Source organism: Microchirus variegatus (genome assembly GCF_963457635.1).
Source record: "Microchirus variegatus genome assembly, chromosome: 1".
Lineage (NCBI taxonomy): Eukaryota > Metazoa > Chordata > Actinopteri > Pleuronectiformes > Soleidae > Microchirus > Microchirus variegatus.
In genome coordinates this window covers 25,205,321-25,225,444 of record NC_139802.1, presented here as the reverse complement: position 1 = coordinate 25,225,444, position 20,124 = coordinate 25,205,321, and the positions used below count along the sequence as shown (strand labels likewise).

The 20,124-nt window shown below is 40.8% G+C and overlaps 1 protein-coding gene across 1 annotated transcript; it reads right to left on the bottom strand.

The window, feature by feature from the left end:
- Positions 1–14,635: 14,635 nt before the first annotated feature.
- Positions 14,636–15,909, bottom strand: LOC310934317 (trypsin-1-like; the record flags this gene model as incomplete). The annotated part of the gene is made up of 6 exons (XM_083898011.1): positions 15,840–15,909; positions 15,595–15,745; positions 15,215–15,465; positions 14,997–15,133; positions 14,794–14,895; positions 14,636–14,683 (listed from the first exon to the last, which is right to left on the bottom strand). The coding sequence occupies exons 1-6, from the start codon at positions 15,877–15,879 to the stop codon at positions 14,636–14,638; spliced, it is 729 nt and encodes a 242-aa protein (XP_083754137.1). The 5' UTR covers positions 15,880–15,909.
- Positions 15,910–20,124: the final 4,215 nt, after the last annotated feature.

Below are 20,124 nucleotides of genomic sequence, written 5' to 3'. Positions count from 1 at the left end.
TGTGTTCACTAACTCACTGCAGAATTGAATTTCCCCTTGCGGGACTTAAAGGGTTCTTAATCTAATCTAATCTTAATCTAATCTTAATCTAATCTAATCAAACGCCGATGTCTCCCCTCTTCCTGTTTACTCATTGAGAACGAGGAGATACAAGAAAATAGCGGCGAACATAAGTCCAACACTTTCGTGCTTAAAAGCAGATGTGTGGAAGCACTTCCGGTTTAAAAAGAAGAAAGTAACGCAGTTTTTCATGCCCTGTCACCGGAGTCCAGCCACTGTTTAGCAGTTGCTCCGTAAGTCGTTAGCATCCGTGTACAGTCAAACTGGAGCGGTCTGTTTATGAAACGAAAAGAGCAGTGCTACAAATAACCAACGTACCTGTGTAATAAAGGGGCCACTATGTGAAACTGGAGATAGAAGACCTAATAAGGGCAGGAGGTGATGTATAGTAGGATGGCCAAATATCCTATAATATGTATGGTCTTGCTTACTGTTAGGCAGTGCTTCTTAGGATTTTGGCTGAGGCGCTCCCAAGCAACTGCAGTGCCTGGAATTGACACTTCAATTAAATTCAACAAATTCAAGAAGAAGAAAAGGAAAATCCCATGCATGGGTTTATTTAAACAGAAGAAGTGAAACTGCAGATGAAAAGAGATGTTGAGAAGTTGAGATTAATAGTGTGCACACATGGTAAATAAGTCTATCAAAGGATAGATAATTGTGAAGAAGCCTGGCCAGGCAAAGAAATTTTGTAGGAAACAAAACGGTATATAAATGGATCGATCCTAAAATAACTGCGAGCAGAAGATGATAAGTAGTGAAAACATAAAAAAAAAAAAAAAAAATTAACATTTTCAGTTAAAGTCGACTCATAAAATTAAAGTTGAGATTTATTAAGATTTAAACATTTGGCCTAAGTGTTGTCTTGTGTTGTTCTGTTTTGTTCCTTAATGTTTTCATGTGTGTGGCTGGTTTGTGTTTTGTGCATGTTGACGTGAGCTCAGTCAGAGTTTGTGTGAGGAAGAAAAGTGTGTTAGTTTGCATGAAGCTGTATAGAATTGCATGAGAAAATTGTCTGTTACTGTGTGTTTGGATTGTGGATGATAATTATGTGCTTTTGGGGTTTTGGATGTTGAAGAGACCAGTATAAAATGATAAAAAAAATTGTTTGTTTATATTTAGCTGAACTTATTATAGTATGTATGATATCGAGCTATTGAGAAATGGTGAATGAACTGTTTCTAATGGCGCTTTTCCACTAGCTCTAGGCTACACGGCACTAAACGGCACAGTTTAGTTGTGTTTCCACTACAGAGAACGTACCTTCTCAACGTGGGCGTGGTTATCGCAACACAGCTACAACGCGGTTGCGCGAAACTGCTGTGATGTCTTATACGCGTGACACACACGCACATAAACAATGGAGGACGTGGAGTTCTGCTGCTCGGTCTGTGGCATTTGTTCACACACAGAAGAGAAGATCGCCAGAAAAAGCTACAGGCGGCAAGAAGAAATACTGTGGAGGAGTACAGAAACGTTTGGGAAGTCATACAACATGAAACTGAAGAGGAGATGTTACGAGACGACGAGTGAGGGTAAGCTAAATATAGTTGCTATCGCTAACTAGCTCATATACAGTACTGTGCAGAAACGCTGTTGTTTTTTTGAGTATGTAATACTCAAGCATGTCTTGAATAAACCTGGCGATTTACCAGTAACATTAATTAAGGTTCCACTCCAGTATTTACAGAGCTGTGTTATTGTTCAAGTGTAAGGGTAGATCACACTAAATACTTGACAACTGTAGAGGATGTTTTTTTAAACAACAAAAAACTGCATACACATATTCTAAATGTGTTCCAGTAAAGTGAAATAGAAATAATGATCCTCTATTGTCATTATGGCATTGCTCAAGCAACAAATCTAATGGTGGCCTAAGACTTCTACATAGTACTGTACAAGTGTACAGCGTAGTAATGACCAAAAGCTACCTCTATTTTTGGTATTCTGGTATTAACGTAAGCATGCTGCCTGTGTGTTTCAGATGGTTCTGTCACTCCTGAAAAGGAATGACTGTGATGTCCAGCTGGTGAAATCCATGGTGGTGACCTGCTGTGCTCTGCATAACCTGTGTGAAAATCATGGTGAGCATTATGACACTGAATGAGATGCACACACAGCAGCTACAGTGGTTGAACCTGTGGTGGCAGTGGCACAGGGTGTAGAGGAGGGCAGAGATGCATGCGAGGGCCTGATGTGTCACTTGTGAATTTGTAAAATGCTTTATTATTGTACTGTTTTTCACTGAATTACAAATAAAAGTTTGTACTTTCTGCAGAGATGTCTCCTTTTGTCTGTGTACGTTTGGTTTGTAAAGGCTGCCACAATTAAAAGAAAACGAAAAGAAATACGCATGACGTAATCACATAAGTCACATTGTTGTTTATTCAAACAAAAAAACACAGCAAACCAAAGTTAAAGTGCAACACAGCAAATCAAATAAACTGTACATAGGTGGTGGAGTCCTAGGACAGGAGGGAGGAAATAGGTCACATGCTCCTGCCACCTATTGCCTGGACAAGCTGCCCAAGCACTCAAAGAAATGTGTGGTTGAACGCAGCACTCTCGTGGTGTGGCGGTCACGTTGTGTCCGGTTCCACTCCTGCTACTGAACATCATCCACCTGAAGCTCTGCTAGGACAGCTGTGTGCTTCTTTTTCTCTTCCCTACATAACACTATAGAGAAGAAGAAAGGGGTTATTAATCAAACCGTTAAGGAAATACACAAATGCTGTAAATCTGTAATGATTAGTGGCGTGGACCCGAAAGCAGACGGAGACGGAGGTGACTATTTCAAAACAATATAAATTTATTTACAAAAGTGTATAACAAAAAGCGACTTCCCAAACGTGGGAAGCGATAGGGGATAGATGGAGGAATAGGAGGAAAATTGTCCTTGCAGCTACTGCGGGGGTGACTCGGCAGGTCGGCGTAACTCCAGAGTGGAAACAACTCACGAACGTGGCACAGGAGATCCCAGGAGAATAGGGAGACCGGAACAGCCAAGGAATTGAAGACCAGCAGGAGACGTGACGACCTGGAGCGGAGACGAACGGGTAAGTAACTTTGTGAGGTAAGTACAGCGAGAGAGCTAGCAGCATGTCTTTACCCATGTAAGTTCGAAAACGATCTGACACCGGTGAGGAGAAATGGCTCCGCCTTTAAGCCCCGCTGATTACACATCTGGTGCAGGTGAGGAGGAGCCGCGCAGGTGCAAGTGATCACCGGTGTCTGGGAACTGGGTCAGCCACGCCCCCTGCAGAGTCAGAGGAGAGGGAAAGAGCAGCAACCACAAAAACAACACTAATAATAAAATTGAGGAGAAGGTGCAGGTGGAATCGTGACAAAATCATGTTAATTATTTCTTACCAGTTGCACAGAGCCACAGACTGAAACACCCTAAATGAAGGAGCTTTATCCTTATTATTATCCTTTATTCCTCCCTGCAGCTGTTAGCTCTCAGTAGACAACATATAACCACGCTCCTCATCCCATGTGCAATATACCGTCTTTTTACAAAAGTGCAATATAGACATATAATATCCGATGCTCATTCTCTGTCTATAATGTAAATATCGAACCCATACTGTAAATTCTGGTCTAGTCTGTTTTAAAGGGGAAGTAAGTAGTTTATAGTGACATCTAGAGGAGAGGCTGAAATTTACAACAAAGACCTGCTGCTCTGCTCACCCCCTCCCTTCCCTGAGCACTACGGTATCCGCAGCTGGTCAAATGTTGTCCTCGTCGTCTTTCTCCGTGTCAGCAGATGAGGTTCGTGAGGCGAGGGAGAGGGCGAGCTACCGCGGCCGTAGCAGACGAAGCGGAGAGAGAGGAGGCGGGACTTCCGCTACAAGTTAAGAGACGCTTGATTTGTTCTCTCGCGTTTGTCCTTACAGGCTCCCGTAGAAACATGGCGTCTCGCTGCTAACAGTGGCTATGCAACCACGGCCCGCGACCATGTTATTTTAAATGACTTTTTGAAACACTACGAAAATGAAACAAAGAATATTATACAGCGACTACACAATCCAAGAGCACATAATATGTATACAAAAATGGATTTTGGGTAATATAAACCCATAAATACTACATATTGCCCCTTTAACATGTAAAAACATCACGTTACACGGTAGTAAGTCTAATTCATGACTTTTTTTTTTCTTTTACAGGTTTACGTAATGTTTTGTTGTAGGTACGTTGTCTCATGTAAACAGACGGACAGAGATTACCGACACACATGATGTTACTTTTATTATGTCTTGTTTAAGTGAGTTTATTATCAGCAGTAGTTAAACGTTGCTCTCAGGCTGAAAAAAAAACACTTTTACCGTTGGCGTGCAGAGTTGTTGGCGTTGCTGTGTACGCCGCGAGCGGACATCGACTCCCGGTAAGACCTGCTCGTTACGGGCGGCATCGTCCAGCTCGCTCTGTATGTTGTCGTCTCCGACTAAACACAGGACAGTCTGGACCTCGTCGTTGGACCATGGAATGTTCTTATGCAGAGTCGCCATGTCGAAGTATTTGCACGCTACTATTTTTTGAAAAATTGTGGATTTGATTCCTGCATCTTGTGTCGCGCTCATGACGCACCCATTGACGACACTTCTGGCCAATCAGTGGCCGGCAGTTTTGACTAATCAGCGCATAGTACCTGCATAGTACCTGCGCCACTGACTTGGAACCACGACAGGGCAGGTACTAAAAATAGTACCTGGTTCCACGTTCTAAGCTAGTGGAAACACTCGCTAAACCGTGTAGTGTAGCGCAGTGCCGTTGAGAGTCGGGCCGGTGGAAAAGCGCCATAAGAGCTGATTTCTAATGCTGAACAAGAGGAACAGCTTCTGTGGGGAGAGTTGAACAGGCTGGACTCACAGAGAGATGGAGAGATAGAGAGATAGAGAGATAGAGAGATAGAGAGATAGAGATAAGGGGGGTTTCAGAAGTAAGGAGTAAGATTGTGAAAAGTAGTGACAAGGGAAAGAAAGTCAAGATATGATGGAATAGGAATAGGAAAATAATAATAATAACAGCAATGATAAATTAAGACATTAAATAAATAAATAGATAGATAAATAATAGGAACTGTCTATGTTGTTGAAATAAATAAATAATAGTAAATAATAATAGAAAATAATAGGAAAACAACAGTAATAATAAATTACCACATTAATTAAATAAACAACAGGAACGGTGTATTTTGTAATAAGAACTACATACCAACACACAAGTGATTTATAATTGTTTAAATAGGGTTAAAATGGAAGCTGAGCCGCATGATTTGAATCTCTGAAAGAGCAGGATTTCTCGTCACTCTGGAGACAATGACGGGTTGTTGGAGCGGAGTTGGCTCAGCTGTGGAACTTTGATTTTTTGTCTGTGTTTTGCTATGTAAATGTCCATGAAATGGTTAATGTGAGGAGGATTGTTTTTGACGAAGTGTCCCTGATGAAGACACTAAGTCCTTAACGGCTCCCATAGTTTTTAGGATGAATTTGTGACATGATTTTCTTTCGTTTCAAATGGCTTTGTCTCATTATAGATAAGGAGGGTTCTGTGTGGATGTGGTTGATGTGATGTGAAAATGACTGAAGTGGTTATAAACTAACACATACATCTGTATTTATAAATATTGAATTTGACTTTATGAAGTAACATTTGGACACATAATTTACAATAAGACTCAGGAGATATCAGAGGTCAGGAGAGAGAGAAGTAATGGGGGACGCTCTGTTTCTTCTCTAGCTTTAAATAAACTCAAGCACTGCCTAGAAGAAATATCTCCTGATGATTTCTGATATTAGTACAGAACAAATTATATACATTTAATAAAGGTATAGTGGATTGACTACCCTGATCTAATCCCTGACTCCACTAACAGACCTGACTGACTGATAAGGAAAGAATACTGCAGAAATAACTGAGTGTCTGTGTGAGAGTGTGTCTCTGTGAGTAATGTGAAGAGTGTCTGGAAGAATATGAGTTTGTGCTGAAAGTTATTTGAAGTGTGATGATAATTAAATTAATGTATGGAAAAAGTTTGAATGAAAAGAAGTAAGTGCTTATTTGGGAATGGTGTTCTGCTTCAAGGTGTTTATGATGGTGTTGACATTTATTACTTTTATTTGTGAAGTTAAGACAAATACAGTGGTCATTTACAGCTGATTGGATTAAAATCAAAAGGTAGATTAACAGTGTATCACTGTTTAGTGACTCGAGTTTTTGTAAATGTTGTAATTTACTGATGAATAGGGTGTAAATTAGCAGCTGGACAATTAATGTGTAGCTGGAATGGCTGTTTTGGGTGCAGCCTGGAGCAGTGTACTCTTCGCTGGCTTAGTGAGAAATGAAACTTGAGGACTCTCTGTGAAGTAGGAGGGGCTATCCATGTTATCCTATCATCTTGTTCTCTGACATTTGGTCACCACCCCCAGTCCTGCTGTGAGGCCTCAGTCTCCTCTAAAAAACTTGGAGGAGGGACCTAACACGATCAAAGCCACTGTAAGCAAGTTGCACACACGTGATTCAAAAGTGGAGAGGTAGTAATGACATTTGGGTAAATAAATTCAAATTGAGCATTTTTAGCAGATTTAAGATATATGCAAGTAGATTGGTATGAATTCTCATATTTAAACTGATTCTCATAATTGATTGTATTTTGCTGTAGAATTTAAACATTTACCAACTAATGCCTAGTTTGAATAAAATAAGGTATTTCATTTATAAGTTTACAGGAATAAATATCAAGATGAATTGAAGGTCTTTAAGAAACATCCTGACCTCATGAAGGACAGTCAAAATATGTCAGTAAAATGGGAGAACAGGTCTAATGGATTAGAATTTATCTGGCCAAAAGGAGGAACATTTGATTTAAATATGTGTGGACATGTAAGTACAAAATAAAGATGATAAAGTATAGGTAAAACTGTAAAAAGTAAAACAATAAAAATAACAATTAGAATTAGGTTTCTAGGTTTCTTCAATGCAGAAGGCCAACAATACAGAAATAACACCAGAACAGGGTTGGCTGTATTCAAAACTGAATTAATGAAGAAGAAAAAAACTCAAAGAGGATTGCAGGATTGTATCAATTTTAATCAACATTAATGAGATTTAGATTAACAAATCAAAGCTAAACATCTTCTCAATTTACTGATTTTCTTACAGGTTATTCTGATATAACGGACTGCTTCAAGTCTAGAAGTGACAAATCATAATACTTGATTCCAATAATAAAAAGCCAAATACAGAAATTTTAGATTGTTATACTGCACGAGATGAAACCTAAGAGGGAAAGAGGTATTTGGACAAATTTGGAAGCTGCTGGTCAACAACCTGAGAATTATATTTAAAGACAGGTTATGATCTATAATACAAACCCAACATACACCCACCAGATAGACTTTCTCCTGGTTGGTTGCTATATTTTCTTAATTAAAGGTACTGAGGGTTGTTATGTACCGTACACTTGACCTTGTGAGGCTGATGTCCAGACTGCCAGACATTCATGAAGGGGCAAGTGAGTGGCTGAGAATATGTTCTCAGCCACTCACTTGCCCCTTCATGAATGTCTGGAGTAAAAGACAGTGGAAGAAAATCTTGACACTTGAAGGAAAGAAGGCTGTGTGGACTTGTGTTCTTGGAACATCAGCAGTGGAGAACCTACTGCACTCCAAAGGCAAAGGCTGGATGATGATTCCTATTGAAGTTCAACCTTTATCAAAAGGTGGTATGGAGAGGATTACGAGGCGAATCTCCCACTAAAAAGACACAGAGGTGTTGAAGAGCGAACACATCTCTGTAACATATTTGCACTGCCTCACTTTGCATCTCAGTTTTGAGAAGTGACAATAAATGCAAGAAAAAGACTGAAGTTCCAGTGATGAATGGTGACGCTGACAATTTCACTTACAGCGATGAACAATGACGAAGTGATGCTGCCACATCTGTGCTGTGGATGTGGTGAGATTGGACACATTGTGAAAAACTGCATAAGTTCACAAGTTGACCCTGATTGGAAGGAATGTGGTTATGGAGCTCAGCCTGCGCAACGTGAAGGTGTTAGTCCAATAAATTTGTGGGGAGCATATTTCTATAAGGGGGAACTTTTGAAAATGTGGCGACCAAAATGCCAAATTTGGCTTCTGCCCAAAGTTACATCAATCGATTGTGGGAAGAACTGTGTGGAAAAAGTACAAGATTCTGGTTTTCTCTACTGGGGATGTATGTTTGTGGTTCATGATTGAATTTTAAATTATTCTTATTAAACTATTGTACAATCACAGTAGGGATGTCACGGTTAACGGTGTAACGGTAAACCGCGATAACATTTTTGACGATAATAATTACCGTCTTCATTTCCAAAAAAATTATTATCTTTGTGAAGGCACCGTGAGCCTTTCCAGCGTCTCCGTCTGCTGAAGTTGCCGCGCAGGCGCACTCTGTAGCTTACAACCTGATGTTCAAACTTTATCGAAGCTGGAATCATGGCCAAAGGAGGAGACGACAGCCCTCAGGACATATACGTATATGAAAACTCTCCCATAACAGTATAGCGCAGTCCTGGCGTCACGTCATCATCTCAGACAACTACCGTGTGTGTCCTGCTCTCTTTCAGCCGCTGAATAATCCATCTGTTTGTTGTTTTTGTGACGATGAACACTGCTAACACGTTAGCATAAAGATTGCTAGCTTAAAATGCTAACAGTCAAACCACCAGCAGTCTCTGAGCTTTCGCTATCATTGTGAAGATGTTCAGCCACAGACAATTAGTGTCATGTTCTCCTTGTCTTCCTTTGTCAAACAAAGCTTTTGTTGATGACTGCTTTGATGACAATCACGCTTTAATTTCGCACTGCACACACACACACTGCACACATAAGCACAGGAAAGTTCTATGCACTATCTCGCCCCTCTCTCTCGCTCTCTCTGTACTGCATATTAATTAGCCATGTGTATTCTCCGTGATCGTCAGCTGATTGGCTGAAAAAGCAACAAAAGCTCTGGAATGTGAGATCGCCACACCCAAACTAGGAGTGATTCACAGCGGTAAAACAACCTTAATTCAAACACAAAGTTTATGGTTTTAAGACCCACAATACTGTGTCAATAATGTTAACATATTCACACACTTTTTAAAAAATACCGCGATAATACCGAAAACCGAGATAATTTTGGTCACAATAACCGTGAGGTTCAATTTTCATACCGTGACATCCCTAAATCACAGGTGTACATTTATTGGTTAAGGAAAGTGGTGAGGTTGTGATGAAGACTATTTTATGGTAATGGGAGAAATTCATTTGATCCCAAATATTAAGAGCAATTGATAAAAGTTTTATTACGTTTTTTGTTCCCCTGTGCAACACTATGTTTAAAGTACGATGATGTAATGATAAAATAGTAAGTTGGAATTAGGTTCAATGTGATTTGTCATTGATTAATTTAGTTTAGGATTCGCACAGTTGGAATCTGTGCGAGGGGGGAATAATGGAAATACATTTTGGAACAATTAAATAAATTCAATGAATATTTGAACCTGAATATTTTCATATAGACATATTCAGGGCTGGCCTGTCATCAATCAAAGTTTGCTTCAGATCAGAGCAGGATTCACAAAGTTGTAACAGTTTGTATTTTTGTCGCAAAAATACGACTTTGCTTTGTTGCGATGGCAATGCCATTGAACGATTCATCATCATATTGTACATGCATCATCTACCATGGGTTTTGAGTGTTGTCAGTAATTTTGAGTGTGATACGATGATCTCTGTAAAAGTTATTCCTAAATTCTTGAATAAACTTTTTTTTGTATGTTTTCTGTCACCTACAGGAGGAGCTGTTTTCAAAACTCATTGTTTTTTCATAGTCACCTTCAGTAACAACCCATAATCACTCATAGCAAGTTTGGTTCTGATCGGACCTTCTGTTGTAAAGTTATAGGAGTTTTGTTGTCTGAAAGGGAGTTTCCGCCCGTTCACCGTACGGGAGTTCTGACATCGCTCTTTACTACGGCCAGTCGGGCGCATACCGCTTCCACGCTGGAGAGTTACGTGCCATTGAACGCTGTTTACTATTACGCCGTGCCTTCGGAAAGCATCGTCTGTAAGTCCCATGCCTGTGTAATGTTTGTGATGAAGACATACGTGCGTGTGGATTATAATTGTGTTATACAATGTTAGCTTGCGCTCTTTGTTAGCTAACCGGAAGTAAGCCAGTATCACCGGTGCTCATTAGCCGGCTCGTTTAAGCAGGAATGTGTTTTATTTATATATACTGCTTTCCTGCAGATCTGGGGCCTGTTTCACAAAGCAGGTTCAACAAACTCTCAGTCTAACCCTGAACTCTGAGTTGATCTACTCTGAGTTGATCTACTCTGAGGTAGGAAACTCTGAGTTTTCTGTTTCAGAACAGCCGATTTGAGGTTAGTTTGTTCTACTCGGAGTAGTTTCACCTCGAGTTAAGCGCGTGTACCACAAGTCTAAAAAGACAGCATCAATGGAGCCCCATTTCGACGAGTCACCATGGCAACAGGGAAGCGGAGGGCTCCGTTCTTCACCCTAGTGGAGTTGGAAATATTAATGCGCTCATACGGTGAGTTTGAGAAACTTTTTTAGAAGGAAGTGTAACCCTGGATTTCTACTGGACGCTTTACAGCCGGTGGCACGGTCGCCGTTGCAAATCGCTTCCATTCTAATCAATGAGAGCATTTCCACTGGGCGCGCTGCGGAATGTCTCAGCAGCGCCCCAGAAGTGGCTCGCCACGCCGCAGCGCTATCGATAGGTAGCAGTTCTATTTTTGCCGTTGCTGCTGCTGAACCTCGTAAATTTCAACAGAGCAGTTCGCACCAGACAGGAAAAGCGACACAGAATCAAAGTAAAACATTTACGCCCCCCTTTCAAAATAAAACACAATACACAGGTCATATAGCCTGTCACAACTTCACATCAACATTACGTCGTGACCAGTGCTGCCAGCCTCAACAGTCAATTAATCAGAGCGTCTCAGAGAGTCATAATGTACGACGAGAGACTGATTGTTGAAGTGGAGAAACATAAAATCATTTATGACACCAGATCAACAGTTCTTCCACGTCAGAGAATGAAAAGAAGCTATGTTGTTGTTGTTTCCTTTATACACACAGTCTATCGTGGGATCTTGCGAACTTGCGTCCGTTCAAGATTATGGTGCGATCTTCTGTGAATACCGCTGGCTCCCAAGGCACCACGCCGCTGCCATAGCGCGCCTGGTGGGGATTGACGCTGGGCAGAGGACGACGCAGAACCGCGCCGCTGACATTCTGGGGCTGTAACGCGTCCAGTGGAAATCGTCCTTTGCACAATCACAATAATATTACGTGGGGAAACTGCTTGAGTGGTAGACTATTCATTTATTTAATTTAGGTGTAATCCCGCGGGGGAGTTGGCAGCAGTTTAAGATGAAACATAAAAACATTGTTCAAACAGGTAAGATCTCTTCATAATCTCATGGGATTACCTCATTTTGATCATGTTCTTCATTGTAAAGTAAATATTAAGTGGCTGTTTTATCCCCAACATAACCCTGTTTTTACACACATAAATGATTTATCATTCTTTATATCATGTTCAAGTGCTCTGCATCTCCGACATTCTATAAAAAACTCCCATTTGTTAAAAAAAAAAAAAAAAAAACGCAGCGCAACACACAATTTCTGCTGGGATGTGAGAGTGTGACTCCGGTTGGTAATGTTGAAAATGTAAGGACGGAATTAGGTTTCTAATGTAATGTTTCTAACTTCTAATGTAGACGGCAAAACAGACGTATAATTATACTACGCCAAAACTCGACTGCTGACTGAATGAATGAGGAAATCAAATAACGTGTGTGTCTGAAAGAGGGCGGAGACAAAGAGAAACTCAAGGTTTGTTGAAGAAAACCTGCCAGCAAGCAGGTTAGGTTCATGGCGTATGTTGCCAGGGTAACTGACTCAGAGTTAAGCTGAACTGGCTTTTTGAAACCGAAAAACCAGAGTTTCCCTCATTTCAGGGTTAACAGACCAAGGGCCTGATTTACTAAAGCTTTGCGCGTGCAAAAACGTGTGCAAACTGGATTGCACACGCAGATTAGCGTTGATGCTGATCTACTAACAGGGTGCAATGAGGAGTGCGTCCCTCAGCACTCGCAACCCATTTAGCGTTCTTGCCTTAATGCATATGCAATATGGGGGGTTTACACGCTATTTTGCGTGTGAGAGGAGGAGAAAATGTAAATATGTTATTTTAGCACGCGCAAAGTGATTTATCAAACCTGAAACTGATTGCGGTGTTTATTTTTGCGTCTATATTTAGCACGTTTGAAAGGCAGGTCTTAACTGGCACACCAGTGCGCGCACATGGCTGCCGTTATTTATAGTTATATTTGTAAATCAGGAAATTACGCTTTTCCAGAGCATGTTCAACTACGCGTTCACAGATGACGCACATCTATTTCTTATTTGGTATATCTGAATAAATTAAATATAGATATCCATAGCAGGATAAATGCGTGTTTTTACTGGTATGGGCTTACCTTGGTCTGCAGTTTGAGGTTAAAGGAGGGGTCGTACCTATGTTCCCCGGTTAAGACCGGTGGAACGGGGAACCCCGCTTTACCTTAACGGGTCCAGCTCTAACCTGGTCTACTCTCGGTGCACGGCGAAGCGCAGGTGGCACAGTGCGCACACGTCACCAAAACCTCACAGGCAGGTTACCCTAACTCTAACCCTTCCAGTTCCAGACACATTTAAATGCAATAAATAATCACAACAATCACTATTTAATGTTACTATCTGAATCAGCTATAGATATATCATCTATATCGATTGTTCCGTCGCCTCTGACGTCAGATCAAAGGCTGTTGGCACGCGTAATGGAAACTCAGCCTGACTGACTGAACAGAGATGAAACCAGGGACGGACTGGGACTAAAAAGCCGTTTTGATGATCCGCTTTTTATTATTTACATATTGACAAAAAAGTGACTCATCCATTGAAATTAGACCTATGTGTAATCTTGAAACAGCAGAACTCGCTCCCTGGCAGCTGTCAGTGAGCTGCAGGTGAGTCGGGAGGAGAGCGCAGCCCCTTCTTCTTTTTCTTTTTTTAACAGCAACATCCATTGTCCATAGTTTTCTTTGTTTGATATGTCAGGTAATGATGGAGCTGTCCAAAATACCGACGCAGGATTAAAATAATAATCGTTCGCCAGAGCCCACTCTCCTTGTTGAGAACACTCAACACTGTCAATTGCGTTCAGTGACCAGCTCAGCAGTTCCATCATGAAGTGGTTGTTGTTCCGTAGTGTCTCGGTTAACAGAACTCAGTTTTATACGTCTAACATAAGCACATTTCAATGTCAGCTGGTGCTATCCTTCTCCATTTTATCTCAATACAGTGTCTACTGATTTCTGACTGTGACCTTTATCCACATTCTTCCCGGGTCATCCTGTAACAATTAATAATCATGGTTACATACTTTTTTTTTAATGCACTCTGTGTTGCTGAATTTCTGATCTCCTCTTCATTCCACTGTTTGACACCCGTGACCGACATGGTCAAGGATTTTAATGTAGTTTGTACCTTTCTCTGCCTGAAAACAATGTTTCCTCTCAGATTGTGTCCCTGCTCTCTAGCTGGGAGAAGTATTTGAAGGTTGTGAGGGAGGCTTTTATTGGCCACTCTGTACATAATCTGTGCCGTGCGGTAGTGTATGAAATCATAAAGTTTGAGTATTCTTAATTTGATAAATAATTGATTTGTATGTTCTCTGTAACTGGCATAAAGTATAATTCTCAGAGCCCTTTTCTGGAGTATTAGCAGTGGGTGCGTGTTCCCTTTTTAAGAGTGTTCCCAGACTTCTGCACAATATTGAAGATCAGGAGAGATTAGTGTGCGATACAACAGATAAAGTGCTTTCTGGTTAAGTAGATTTTGTACCTTCCACAGTATGGACACACTCCTGGCCAGCTTACTTTTTAAGTATCTTATGTATGGCTTCCAACTTAACATTTCATCAATAATCACGCCCAACACTTTGTTCTCACTAACCCTTTCAATTTCCACCCCATTAACATGAATATTGATACTCTTCTTGTAGCCTTTTCTCCCATATAGCATATATTTAGTTTTCTCTAAGTTAATGATAGTTTATTTATGTTGAACAACATTATAGACTGGCCATTAAATTATTGACTGTTTCCACTAATTGATTCAAATCATCCCAAAGTAGAAGATATTTGTGTCATCTGCGAATAATATTAATTTCAGAATATTGGATACTTTGCATATGTCATTTATATATAGTATAAACAGTTTTGGAATGAAAGTGAGAAAGTGCGTTTACGCGTTAGCGTATTAACGTGTTAATTCCACAAATTAATCATCCTGCGGAAACGCATTCATTTTGACAGCCTTAGTAAAAATGAAACAAAACAATTACGATTTGAAAGTCAAGATGTAAGACTTTATTGGCTGCACTTTCTTCAAAACTCTACAACAACTTTGGAGTTAGAATGATGGACAAAAGGCAGTAGAACAAGATGGTGGTCACAGGATCAGATTTAATAACTGGCCATGGTCCTCTCCAGCCAGTCATTAAGGATGCAGACCTGTGAATAAGAGACAGAGAGAAAAGTCAACAGCAAATATGACTGATTTAACTGGCCACATACAAACTGTGGGTAAAATGTATTGATAAATGTTGAAAATAAAGATATACCTTGGCGTAGACACCAGGATGGTCCCTCTCAGCACATCCATAGCCCCAGGACACGACACCCTGCAGCTCACCGTTGCACACAACTGGGCCACCAGAGTCACCCTGACAAAGAAAATAAAGAGCGTAAACTCACACTGAAGATTCATAACAAGTATTTCATGCCTTTGTTTCTGTATTTCCTCCTTGAATGCTGATTTACATACCTGGCAAGAGTCCTTGCCTCCCTCCAGGTATCCAGCGCAGAACATGGCATCAGTGATCATGCCAGGGTAGGAGTTGTTACAGTCTCTATCAGACAGGATGGGGATGTTCAGGCACTGCAGCTTGTTCTTGTCAGCGGCTACAATGTGTGATACAAAAGTATGTGAGAAAAGTGATTGTGGAAAACATTTTTACACAAAAATAATCAAATTTCACTCACAGGAGCTCATGGTGTTGCCCCAGCCAGCGACTTTGCACATGGTGCCAGCAGGAGCACAACTGGTGGGCAGAGCCACAGTCTTCACATACTGGTTGAGGGTGGCGGGCTTGCTCAGCTTGATCAGCATGACGTCATTGTCAATGTTGTACGAGCTGTAGTTGGGGTGACGGATGACACGGGACGACGAGATGAACTGCTCGTTTCCCTCTGTGACCCTGATGTTGTGCTCGCCCAGACGCACCTCAACACGGCTGGAGTGGACAGAGAGAGAGAGAGAGAGAGAGAGAGGATCATTTGCAGCTGAATGTCATGATGCTGCTCAAAATCATATTGATTCCTGCATGTATTTAATTCCCTCATACTATCAAAGAGTGACATACGACTTGTAGCAGTGGGCAGCAGACACAACCCAGTTCTCGTTGACCAGGGAGCCTCCACAGAAGTGGTAGCCAGAGTTCAGAGACACTGTATGGGCCTGGGAGTATGGCTGGCACTCATACCCTCCGACGATCTTGTCGTCCTCAGTGGCAACTGAGAAACACACAGAAAACCAACCAGGCAGTGAAGTAATGTACGTGATGATTCACTTATTTAAAAGTCAACAAACACAAAGACAAATGCTTACAGGCAGCTCCGATGAGCAGAACAAAGACCAGAAACATCATGGTTGCTGTGTGATCCTGTTGATGACAGGACTTCACCTGGTTTATATAGAAAGAAACCCCCCCTTCTCTACTTAACACGCCTCCTTCTTTAGTTTTGGACGAATCAGGGTCTCGGAAATGAAAAAACCTGTATCCCAGAAAAGGATATTTTTTTTTTGACTGCAGCGGACTTTTTCATAATTTTTCATCATAACTACATTTGAAGAAAGTGTTAATCATCTTTTAAAAGCATTTAAATGTGTAAAATAATCAGTAAAGTTTAAATAAGTAAAATAAGTTTTGTTTCTGGGAAATGTATATCCTTTTTTTTTACCTAAAAAGAAATAAGAAAGTTTTAAAATGTAATGTAATTCCAAGAGTTAAAAAAAATCAAACTTTGTCTTGGTAAGATATTGCAGCTTACATTAAGCTTTAATTACCAGTACCAAGCTAAAACACTGGTTTGCATGAAATCCCAACTGCTCCTGGTTTGTGTTTATTACTGGTGTGTGGATTAAAGATCTATTTAATACAGAAAAAGTCACTATCACAGTGTGTGTGTGTGTGTGTGTGTGTGTGTGTGTGTGTGTGTGTGTGTGTGTGTGTGTGTGTGTGTGTGTGTGTGTGTGTGTGTGTGTGTGTGTGTGTGTGTGTGTGTGTGTGTGTGTGAATATATCAAATGAATACGTGCAGATCTGCAGATGGCCCAGTTCACAACCACAGTCAGGTTGTAAACAGTCAGGTTTTCTCTTTACCTGAGTTAACCTTAAGACTTTACCAACTACGTCTGCTTTGTGTTTGTTAAAAAAAAACAGTTGCAGTCGAACTCAATTTGGTTGTTAATAAAAGTGAAGAAAAGAACAGTGGCAGCAAATGTGTAACACACAGTGCCTCAGTGTGTTCTTGGTGTTATTTGCCTCTTGACTGTTCTATACAATGACACGTGGATCTCTCCTGTGTGACTATGGTTGTGAACCAGGCCATCTGACACACATTTCAAGGTTATTTCAAGGTCACGAAACACAGATACAGTGAGTGTATATTAAATCAAAATTCCCAAATATGAAAAAGAGAAACAATAACTGTAACCAAGAGAATTTATTATCTGCAAAAACAGTCCTGCGACAAATAAGCCAAACATTCTGAAACAGATTGAAATTATCTTGTTTTAAGAAAACTGATCTGCCAATAGAGTAAGTAAATACTTAAAGGAATACTTCCCTGATTAGCATGTGGCTTTGTATTGCTAGAATGGCATTATTATTTTTTAGAAAGTGTGCTTCCCTCATTTTTCCCCTGATTTCTAAAAAATAGTATTTTTTCTTCCCTCCGATGACGCAATATGACGCTTCATCGGTTCAACGCTTCATTTTTGGACTCACCCACAGGGGGACGAGACTTCCCAGAATGGAAGAGACGTCATTCCCAGAATGTGTCCGCCATCCACCCAGTGTCCGCCATCTTTGCTAAAAGTTATTACCGTCTCTCGCTCTCTTTAATTTGGCCTTGTAAACTGAGAAGACAATGACAGAATGTAGTTTTCAAACCGATATGGCTGCGAGGGAAAATACCTGCTTTTTGGCGTAGCCTGCAGCCGGAACCGGGTACCTGGAGAGCTTTTTGTGGGCACTTGAATGTCCCGCAGCAGGCTCTGGCTGCCGCAGCGGAGCAGAGCTGCTCCAGATGCGGCCAGTGCCAGGCCGAAGTGCGTGCTCCAACTAGGCCGATTTTTCTTTTTATGATTATTAATATAAAAAATGTAAATTCATATATGTTGTGGTTTATTTTCTAGCCCTTAGTGTTCCTCCATTACAGTATTATTAGATGAAAAGTGATTTAATTTGGAGAAAAGGGTTGATAAACACTTCAGAATTAGAGCTACTTTGTTTACTGATTACAACTGCATCATTTTTATTGTGTAAATCTTCTGTAAGTCTTTACTTTACACAAGTGTACAAATGCATGCAAGGTGTGAAGGGGAAAACAATAACTTTATTATTCACAAAGGAAAATATTTTACCATCATATTCAAGAGTACAAATTAAAATCAACAAGGATCCAAATCTAAAAGCATGTCTAACACAATATGCAAACAAAAAATAAATAATGAAACGTGTAGAGCGGTGTCAGAATCTGATGTGGGACAGCTGGAGGAGTCACAGTGGTGAAGAGGAGCAGAGCTGGATGCTGTGAAGAGTTTCTCCAAGACTTGATTAAACCATGCTTCAACTGTAAAGGACAATGAATACAATTACACATAAAATATGAACGAAGATTTTACTTTTTTTCAGGAAAACAAACCTTTCAACAAAATATACCAACTGGGTGAGCTGTGAACATTATAATTGTCATGAAGTTCACAGACTCACTTGATGTAACTTCACGCTCGTTTATTCAGGAGCTACCACACAGATAGTCAACACGTAAAACAACACTGTTGCTACCCTCAACTAGCCACAACGATGCTAGAATTACCCAGAAGCCCCCACCTCTCTGAACCCACAATGCACACAGTGACACCTTGTGGCGAAGCACAATATAACAATCAAAACTGAATCACATCACATCTTCCCCTTTTAAAGTAGCTCTGTGAAAAAGCACTTAATACTTAAACTGTAACTTCTAATTAAAAATGAATTATATTAATATCAAAACAGTTCCGTGACATGTTCAAACCCAAACACATTTCCCATACTTCTTAATAAACAAAAATAGCATTTCACATGCCCTCACATATGTCCATATTTAAACCATACATCGTTATTTATTTTCCTTTCTTTCTTGTTTTAATTATAACTTCACTTTTCAACATAGTCTCTGAACCTGATATGTGGTTTGATTGCCCTCCCAGCCAAGGTCCTCCTTGGAGTAGACCTGGGGCTGCGAGGCACAGCAGGAGTTGCAGTGACCAGGGCACCAGGAGGAATCGAAGCCTGGCCCATGTCACAGGAAGAATCAGTCCTCAAGCCACGAGTCTCTACTGCTGTAGGTGGCACAGGTGACTCTGGCACCACCTGAATGTGTCTCGTGTTCCTGCGGGCAAGCATGCTGTGCTCCATCTGCACATAGTAAGACCTGGGCTCTGGTGCCTTAGCGACGACTTTTGCAGGAGTTTTCCAGCTTTTCTCTCCATCAAGCTTGATGTTGACATTCTGACCAGGCTGTAGTGCAGGTAATGGTCGTGTTGAGTGGCGCTGGTTATAAAAGAAGCGATAGGCAGCTTTAGTTTGTTGGTCCTTACGTTGGACAGTTTTATAGTCTATTGGACTCGGATTCAGCTGCTTAGGTAGAATGGGAACTGTAGTCCTCAGCTGTCGACCAATCATAAGTTGGGCCGGGCTCAAATCTGTAGCAGAGATTGGAGTGGAACGGTAACTAATCAAGGCCAAGTGAGGATCAGGCTGGCGCAGAATCCGTTTTGCTGTAGCCACACCCCTTTCTGCAGCGCCGTTAGCTTGGGGATAGTGTGGACTGGATGTCGTGTGTTCAAAGTTGTATGTCTTACTGAACTCTCTCTGCTGAGGTGAATTGGGTGCCATTATCAGTTATCAGCTCCAATGGGATCCCCCACCTGACAAACATGCTTTTCAGGCAAGTAATTACTTGTTGACTGCTGATGGTCGACAGATGTGCAATCTCAATATCACAACAACAAGATATTGTTTACCATCTTGTTCACAAATGTCTGCTGCTATTTTCTGCCATGGACCTTGTGGCAGTGGTGTGGTCATTAACGGCTCTCTTTTCTGAGTAGGTTTGTTTCTCAGGCAAAACTCAGGTTTTAACCAGTTCATTAATGTCTCAGCCAATACCTGGCCACCACACCGACATATTTGTGTCCAGCCATGGCCAAACCGGTCACAAGTCTACTTAGGGACATTTGGAGTTATTTACAGATTAAGCTTTCCAACATTGTCAAACACATATACATCTGATAATTTTTGAAGAAGATATGGCAATTTGAATGTAGGCACTGCTTAAACTGCTTTAGGGAGAGTTTTAGCCTCAAAGATTTACACCTTCTGGGAGCCAAGAGACAGAATCATCACATTTACATAGCACAACCCCCTCCTGGTCTAAGCTGTCAGTGAAACCACACTCTGCTCTGTATGAGCACAGATACTATTGTTGTGAGCTACACTGCTACACAGAACAACACGTTAAAAACTGGACATACTATCCTCTTAAGATTTGAAATGAAATAACCTAAAAAACCAGTGGCTTATTCTGTTATCATTTGTGTAGTCATACAGTGGTATATGCAAA